Source organism: Mobula birostris, chromosome 13 (genome assembly GCF_030028105.1).
Source record: "Mobula birostris isolate sMobBir1 chromosome 13, sMobBir1.hap1, whole genome shotgun sequence".
Classification (NCBI taxonomy): domain Eukaryota; kingdom Metazoa; phylum Chordata; class Chondrichthyes; order Myliobatiformes; family Myliobatidae; genus Mobula; species Mobula birostris.
The window spans coordinates 79382899-79392165 of NC_092382.1; the positions used below are offsets into that span (position 1 = coordinate 79382899).

The following is a 9267-nucleotide window of genomic DNA, read 5'->3' on the forward strand; positions in this document are numbered from 1 at the left end:
ATAGGTGATGAGAGATATTTGTAATCCAGGGTGAATTTCCAGAGAAGGCAATTATGTCGAATTCCACAGGTCCCATGGTGGTAAAGCAAGAGAACAGTCACTGCAGATTTTATCTGTCATCATTCCAAATCCACATACGAATTATCACTGAAAGTGACTTGTCACAAGGGGTATCGTCTTCAAGTGAATTACCACACCACACCCAGGCAAGGGTTAACACATAAGTGGTCTTCACAGGCTACCTCAAATCAGATCCACTCCTATGGATCAAACGAGGTGACATCCATACATTTGATGTTCGCTGAATCGATAATTAACCCACCCTTGTGGGCATAGGAAAGTTCTGAAGAGTGACCCTTGGCCACTAGTTCCCTGGTTTCGATCCTTCCATTTTTTCCTCCTTCGTCTCTGTCTGACTCTGAGTGTCTGTGTCCTCGGTTTAAACTAAACAAGCTGCGAGCGATGTAAAGAAGCTGCAAGTCAGACTGATTCACCTTCTTAATCTCTCTCTCTCTCTCTCTCTCTCTCTCTCTCTCTCTCTCTCTCTCTCTCTCTCTCTCTCTCTCTCTCTCTCTCTCTCTCTCTCTCTCTCTCTCTCTCTTAAAATGACAGTCCACAGCAAACGAAACCTAGGGATTCATAACAACGGCCACTCCTCATTGTGAACTGAGAGGTGTGCCAGTAGATGGGATGACTGAGTGAATCCTTTCCCACATTCTGAGCAGGTGAACGGTTTCTCCCCAGTGTGAACTCGCTGATGACTCTGTAGGTTGGATGCTCGAGTGAATCCTTTCCCACATTCTGAGCAGGTGAATGGTTTCTCCCCAGTGTGAACTCGCTGGTGTCTCTGTAGGCTGGATAAGTGAGTGAATCTATTCTCACAGACTGAACAGGAGAACGGCCTCTCCCCTGTGTGAACTCGCTGGTGACTCTGTAGGTTGGATGACTGAGTGAATCCCTTCCCACATTCTGAGCAGGTGAACAGCTTCTCCCCAGTGTGAACTTGCTGGTGTCTCTGTAGGGTGTAAGAGTAAGTGAATCTCTTCCCACATTCTGAGCAGATGAATGGCCTCTCCCCAGTGTGAACTCGCTGATGACTCTGTAGGTGGGATGACTGAGTGAATCTCTTCTCACAGACTGAGCAGGTGAACGGCTTCTCCCCAGTGTGAACTGACTGGTGTGCCAGTAGTTGTGATGACCGAGTGAATCTCTTCCCACATTCTGAGCAGATGAATGGCCACTCCCCAGTGTGAACTGACCGGTGTGCCAATAGTTGGGATGACTGAGTAAATCCTTTCCCACATTTTGAGCAGATGAATGGCCACTCCCCACTGTGAACTGACTGGTGTGCCAATAATTCAGATGACTTAGTGTATCCCTTCCCACATTCTGAGCAGGTGAACAGCTTCTCCCCAGTGTGAACTCGCTGGTGTCTCTGTAGGTGGGATGACTGAGTGAATCCCTTCCCACATTCTGAGCAGGTGAATGGCCTCTCTCCAGTGTGAACTCGCTGATGACTCTGTAGGGTGGATGAGTGAGTGAATCTCTTCCAACAGACTGAGCAGGTGAATGGCTTCTCCCCAGTGTGAACTCGCTGGTGTCTCTGTAGGTTGGATGACTGAGTGAATCCCTTCCCACATTCTAAGCAGGTAAATGGCTTCTCCCCAGTGTGAACTCGCTGATGATTCTGTAGGGTGGATGACAGTGTGAATCTCTTCCCACATTCTGAGCAGGTGAACGGCCTCTCTCCAGTGTGAACTCGCTGATGACTCTGTAGGTGGGATGAATGACTGAATCCCTTTCTACAGACTGAACAGGTGAACGGCTTCTCCCCAGTGTGAACTCGCTGGTGACCCTGTAGGGTGGATGAATCAGTGAATCTTTTCCCACAGACTGAGCAGGTGAATAGCTTCTCCCCGGTGTGAAGTCGATGGTGTCTCTGTAGGGTGGAAGAGTGAGTGAATCTCTTCTCACAGAATGAGCAGGTGAACGGCCTCTCTCCAGTGTGAACTTGCTGATGCACCTTCAGTTTAGATGAGCAAGTGAATCCCTTGCCACAGTCTGAGCAGCTGAACGGCAGCTCCCCGGTGTGAACTCGCTCGTGAGCCATTAGGTCAGATGACTGAGTGAATCCTTCCCCACGAATTCACCAGATGACCAGCCTTTGCCCGGTGTGTACTGACTGGTGTGTCCACAGGTGGGAAGATCGACTGAATCCTTTCTCACACCCAGAACAGATGAATGGCCTTGCCCAGTGTGAACTTGCTGATATACCTTCAATTGAGATGACTGAGTGAATCCATTCCCACTGTCTGAGCAGATGAATGGCCTCTCCCCTGTGTAAGATGACGGGTGTGCCATTCGATCAGATGACCAAGTGAATCCCTCCGCACAGTCTGAGCAGGAAGGATGGTCGATTGAATCCCTTGTTCCACTTCTTAAATATCTAGATAGAGACAGCAAAACTGGCGTGCCATGCTTGAGATTCCTGGAGACAAATTCCTTCTCATTTTTAACCTGTAAAAAGATTTACAAAATCCATCAGTGTGGCAGGACAACATTTCAGATGAGATCATTTGATTTGCCAAGGTGTGATCTGACATCACACTGTTAAAGTGAGGTTCAACCCAAGCTGGAGAGAGAAATCATATTCTATCTGGGCACAGTGCTGGTATCTGTAATGACCATCAAATTCTCTGATGCTCTTCCTGTTTCTATAAGAATGGGGTATTTCTGCCATCTCCAATCTGTGACCTGGCTCAGTTTGACTCTCTCCATTGGTATTATTCCTTGTTCCCACTGAGCTGCATGGGTTCCTGGCCCCACAGTAACTGAAACACGCTCACGCAAATAGTCTTCCTTGATGTGCAGCTGGGATATTCTTTTATGTATTATTAACTTAAAGTATCACAGTTTTAATGCCATGTAAGAAATTACTGCTGAGATGAATGTTTGGTTCGCCCACATAATTGAAACAAATAATATGGATTGGCCTTACTATGATTGAAATTGAATGCGACGAGCTTTGACATATTACTGGAACCCTGGGATCAGTGAACAACCGACAGCTTCCCCAGTTACCGACCCCCCAACTGGTGGTTACTTAATCAGGACTCCACTTCATTTGAAACCCCAATGCCAGCGGTCCACCCGCCGTGACTCTGTGCTATGACCCTATGACGTACTCAACTGAGGAAAGCCAATATTATGCACCCCTCGAGGGACAGAAGTTCCCAGTCATGGTGATTGGAGAGGTTAAAGGAAGAGAGGGCAATGCATTACTGACCGAAGTTCTGGATTTCCTTTGGCAACAGACAGGACTGGTGTTTCCCCAGACCACCGTTAGGGTTTGCCCTGGGTTCAAGCCAAAGAACCTGGGTTCCTTGCCTACACCTCAACGAAACAAGCCTCCAGCACCGAGGGAGACTGGCAAGACTTGGCCATGGGCCAATTCCGATACTAGAAGGAGTCTGAGGTGAAGATGGGACATCTGGTAAGACATTCTTTTAATATTGACCGAACTCAAGACATTGTACCCCATCTCTGGGCAACTTCAGGCCATGAATTCGACTACACCAACTGCCCCCCTGTCTGGATCACCATGAAAGAAGGACAGACTCTCCCATCCATTCCGCAATACCCCCTGAAGCCCCAGGCAACGTTTTATGAGGATGGAAGATCTTTTGTGAATCCAGCAGGAAAATGATATTCTGACTATGCGATAGTGATGGACACTGAAATAGTTGAGCAGGCCTCTTTTGAAGCAGCTGTCTCCGCCCAGAAGGCTGAGCTGTTTGCTCTGACTCGTGCCTGTATCCTAGCAACAGATAAAAGTGCGAACGTTTACAGAGACTCCTGTTACGCATTTGGAGTTGTACATGACTACGGGGCTCTCTGGGAACATGGGGATTCCAGACTTCCTCTGGCCACCCCATTAGTAATGCCACCTTTGTAAACAATTTTACTCACAGTTCTACAGCTACCTTGAGTTTTGGCTATTGTTAAATGTGCGGCCCAGATACGCATGTCCGACCAGGTCACTAAAGGCAATGCTTTAGTGGGAGAGACAGTGAAAAGTGCGGCACAATCCTCGGTAGTTGTGGTGCCCTCGGGTTCCCGTCAAGCAACGTTTCGTGACTTAAGCAGAACGAGTTTGCCAGACATGCTGGAGGTACGTACTTTTCAGGGGGACGCCTCTGAGGAGGAGCACAAATTGTGTTCTCAGATGGGTGCCAGAAAGACCCTGACCTAGGTTCTTGGATCACCCCAGTGGGGCAGATTTAATTTCCTGCAGAGTTTTTATCAATATCAGTCAATTAAATACATAATTGTACACACCTGGGAAAGGAGGGAATGGTTGGTAACCTGTACCCTGCACACTGGGTACTACTCCCTTGACAGGTGAACCTTATTCATGTCTACAAGCTGATTTTATTGAATTGCCTGCAGTACATTGCTATAGATATTGCTTAGTTATTATAGATGTGTTTAGTAGATGGATTGAAGCTATTCCAACTACCAATAATACTGTTGTTAAGGTATTATTACGGGAAATAATTCCCAGGTACGGCCTGCCAGAGATGCTGAGCTCTGACAATGGCCCACACTTTGTGGTGAAAGAAAACGAACAGGTATGTAACGAACTAGCTATGAAGCAACAATTCCATTGTGTACACCACCCACGGGCCGCTGGCATAGTGGAGAGAGCCAATGGCACTCTGCAGAGTAAATTGGCTGAACTAACAGTGGAGACTGGACTCACTTGGTTGAAGGTCCTACCGTTACCCCTATTCCACATGAGGGTTACCCCACAGGGGAAAACAGTGTTGTCACCAGCTGAAATCTTTTATGGAGGGCCCATGAGGACACCCTGGGGACCAAGACCTTGTGTACCATTGTTCCCAGAAAGTCTACCAGCAAAATTGGATATGCATACCCTGGAGGAAGAGATGGGGAAATATATATGCCAACTAACCAAAGTTTTCCAAGCATAACATTCACAGGTACAACAGGCTTACAAGGAAGAGAACCACTCTGCAGAGAGGAGTGACTATTCCACCATAGAACCTGGTAATTTTGTCCTGATCAAGAACTAGGATCGAGGGAAACTCGGACCTCGGTGGAGAGGACCATATCAGGTGTTACTGACCACTCCCACGGCTGTGAAACTGAAGGGGCAATCTCGGTGGATGCATCGAACAGACTGCAAACATGTTACTGAAGGAACTGAGTAGAAGGACTCTCTCGGACTAAAGGAAAATGTTTTGGTTGATAGTGGTGAGACTGAGGAACTCCCAGCCTGGGCTTTCTCAAATATCACCCGGGGAAGTGAGGTGAGGGACTGTGTCCAGTCAGAGATGACTGTGGTTGCCAGTGTTTTGAGGGATGGTATCTCAGGCTCCAACCAAACGGAACTTCCTGTACTGGGAATCATGCATCCTGGCCATACTTGCAGGTGCCCAGCAGTGGAGAGGAATAACTGAGACTGAGCAATTTTGGATGATCACTTTTCCCTCCTATGGAGTAGCCAGGAATTCATGAGAGATAATCAATTTGGCTACAGCACTTGAGGAGCTGGCCACAATACTGAAGGGGCCCTGACAGAAACACAGGCCCAAGTAACAGAAATATCCACTGAAATGATTGCAATCCGTCAAACAGTCCTACAGAATTGTATGGCTTTAGATTTTATCCCAGCTGAGAAAAGGGGGAACCTGTGCTGTTATTGACACAGAATGCTGCACCTATATCCCTGATGACTCTAACATTATATCCCTCTCCAAGCACACTGCCAAGGAGATTGACAGCATCAAGGAAGTAGGGCAGGATTTACACGGGTTCACCGAAGGGTCGAAATGGTGGTCTTCGAAGGCCTGTTCGGTAATACGTGGGGCATGATATTGTATTATGGCCTAATAGTTGTACATATCATTGTTATAATTACTGATGTCTGCTGTTTTTACTCACTGATAAGTCAATGCTGTACTCGTTTGCTTTCTCTGTAAAAGATTACTGCTTCGTTGATCATGTAAAGTGGGAATGATAAAGTATGTAAAAGGGTTAACACTTTGTTAAACAATAGCAGCCTGTTTTTCTGAAAGAAACTGCTGGTGATGAACAGATGTGCTGAGCCATGCTGAGCCATATTTCTTCTTCAGGGTAGCTAGCTGGGGTTTCAGGATGCTTATCTCCCTGTGCACTCATGCATAGAGATAGGACAGCTTCAGTCTGTTCCGTGTGTGTAAGCCATTATGACTATTTTGTAATTTGTCTTTAGGGGCTGTCATGTAGTAAATAACTTTGGCTCCAGCCTGTCTTGTGTGTGGGGTATCTGGACGGATATACCTGTGGTGTAAGGGGAATTGTTAGTCAGTTAGTGGATTGGGTAGGACAGTCATAGACTGTTCCTGTTTGAGCGAATAACGGAGTAAGCCCCAGGTGCTTGGAAAAACGAGTCTGTACTTATACGGTCTCTGAGTGACTTTATCCGGATTCGACTTCCACAGAATGGGAGCGGTTTTAAAGGGCTGGGCTGCTGGAAGCACGTTACCAGACCTGGAGTGATTGCAACTGGGTCTGACAGAGGCATAGAATTACTGCAATGTTCGGCTTTGACTCGGCGACAGGTAATTTACATGTGTTATGGTCCGTTCGCATTAAATGGATTTACGTTAACTGTCGTCAGAGCTTTTCTTGTGAACATACCACGCAGAAATTGGCCATCAGCCCATCGAACTTTCTGACCCAGACAGTGAAATCATGGTTTTCGTTTTGCAAGACCACCTGCCGCTTTCTGTAACTGTCTCCCCACCCCCGACTGTTTTCTATGTATCGAGCCCTTAAGCAAAATCAAAGTCTTTGCTTCTACATGACGTTCAGGAGATCAGCTCGAAACACTCACAATAAGCACAGTCACAAAGAGGAAAGAACATGCACTTATCTGCAGAGACAAGTTTGGAAACCGAGCCCGTGTTGGCTAAACAGCTTTTCGCATGCTGGCTTTGAAATCATAACCCCTGGTTCGAGAACTGTTTTTAACCTTGACGTCAATTGTGGAAAATCTCACACATGCAGATGGAAAACTGCAGGATCACTTAACACCACCACCACCAGAGGAGGGTTACAATAGAGCTGATGATTCCCTGATCACATAACGTGCTGATTGGAAAAAGTGATCGGAAATAGATATCAGAAGCTGAATTAGTCTCACCTCAATTCACCAAGTATGTTCTGTTTCCGTGTCGATATATTTTCAAGTCGTTTTCTGCTAACTTCATTCCAACCAGTCCAGCGGCAGATATTTAGTAGCTGCCGGGGAGGGGCCGGTGTTGCTGTTCTGTGAGACTCACAGCGCGAATTTTCTGTGGGCAAGCGGCTGCCTGTCCACCGGGCGGATCCCAAACAAACCAGTTCGACACTCCAATTCAGCTCTGCACAAAGTAGGCTTAATGTGGTATTTAATTATTTCTGTTACAGAAAAGAAATAACAAACACCCGGCGATATAGAAAAGAAAGCTCCCCAGTGTCTGCAATCTGAATGAATTCTTGTTACGATTGCTACCAGTCTTTGTGAGATTCCAGCATTTAGTTTTACCCCAAACTTCCATCATTTGTAGTTTTAATATCGTATTTTGCGATTCAATTAAATAAATTGTTCTGTGGCATTCTCCACTGTCACGTCCCGAACAGTAAAACAGTAAAATCTCCCGGTCGCCCTGTTATTCTGGGAAGTTAGTTTTAATTGTGTGTGTGTGCGTCTGTGTGTGTGTGAGAGAGAGAGAGAAATCGGAGAAGAAACCCTGTCCTGCCCCGCGGGACATGTTTCATATTATTATCCGTGAGCAAGCTTCATCTGCACTGCCTCAGTAGAAACCGCCCTAGAAAATGTGTTTGACTGAAGGTAAAGATGTCGCTTCTTTTAACTCATTTGGTCTATAATTACTTCGTTGAACCTGTCAGAGCTGCCTTCTCCCCTTGTATTCCCTCCCAATCCATACAAAGCCGAGCCCCGCTGTAAACGCACACTGATTTGCGAAACCAGAAACAACATATACCTCTGATGTTGATATCAGACGGTGCTCAGTGCGATCCTGGATGACAAATGTGCCGACCAGGCGCCGGAATTCAGCCTGGGCTGCCGCTCCCGACCCTATTCGGTTATAGAGCGTCAGTCGCTCATTACAGACAGACAGGTCCGGATGAGCCGGGGTTAATGAGCCAGTCTGCAGTTCTGGTCCCACACCTCCTCACCGGTCTGGTTCATGTCGGCCAGTGGGAGAAGAGAGGAGTAAGACAAATGCAGCAAACACAAACAGAATTGCAGAGGCTGTGTGAACGTTCCCTCACGGTCGCAAGTAGTTTCTGTCTGGATTTCCGTGTCGATCGCTCTTTTCCTCCTTATTCCTCTGGGGCAACCAGCGGGGTAGAGATTCTCCGTTTTATTCAGCCAGTCCCAGGCTGTGAATTTGATTCCACCGGGTTGAGGCTCCACCCCGTGTGTGAACGGAGATCTCCGGCGCTGGGCGAGTTTCAGCTCGAACACTCCACACCGGTCACTGCTATTTCGGGGAACCATTCTTTAAGACGTGACGGAGCGGGGAGGATTAATGTAGGAGGGGTTGCGTTACCAGTCCGAGAAAATGTCATGGCAGTGCTCCGTCAGGACTGACTGTAGAACTCGACTGGAGAGGCGATAAGTGTGGAACTGAGAAGTAATAAATATATGGCCACGTTAATGGGACTATATTGAAGAGCGTCCAACAGTCCTAGAGATATAAAGGAATATCTAGCGATAAAGATCGTAGACTGTTGCAAGAACGTTAAGGTTGTTATAGTAGGTGATTTTAGCTTTCCACATAATATACGGGGAACCCCATACTATAAAAGAACAATGCGGGTTAGAGTTTGTTAAGCGTGTCGAAGAACGTTTTCTGCATCAGTATGTAGAAGTCCCAAAGAACGAGCGTGCGATACTGAATCTGCTGTTAAGGAAAGAGGCAGGGTAGGCGACAGATATTAGTGCATGGGAGCACTTAGCATCCAGTGACCACGATGACCATAATTTCAAAGTAATATGCAAAAAGTTAGGTGTGACCCGTGGCCAAAGATTCTAAATTAGCGGAAGCGCTCTTCTGCTGGTACCGGAAAGTCTCTGGCGGGTGTGAATTGGGACAGGCGGCTTTCTGGCAAAAATGCACTTGGAAGATGTGAGGCCTTCAAAAACAAAAGTTTTAGACTACGAAGTCTGCAAGTGCAGATCAGAATAAA

General features: G+C 46.9%; 1 protein-coding gene across 2 annotated transcripts; it reads right to left on the reverse strand.

Annotated features, from left to right (window-relative positions):
- Positions 1–600: 600 nt before the first annotated feature.
- On the reverse strand, positions 601–8441 carry LOC140207708 (uncharacterized). 2 transcript variants are annotated; one of them, XM_072276262.1, is made up of 3 exons: positions 8055–8441; positions 7211–7430; positions 601–2517 (listed from the first exon to the last, which is right to left on the reverse strand). In XM_072276262.1, the coding sequence occupies exon 3, from the start codon at positions 2108–2110 to the stop codon at positions 638–640; it is 1473 nt and encodes a 490-aa protein (XP_072132363.1). In that variant the 5' UTR covers positions 2111–2517; positions 7211–7430; positions 8055–8441; the 3' UTR covers positions 601–637. The 2 variants fall into 2 exon arrangements, with proteins under 2 accessions (XP_072132363.1, XP_072132362.1); XM_072276261.1 differs by having other exon boundaries at positions 7211–7467.
- Between the last annotated feature and the right edge of the window lie 826 nt (positions 8442–9267).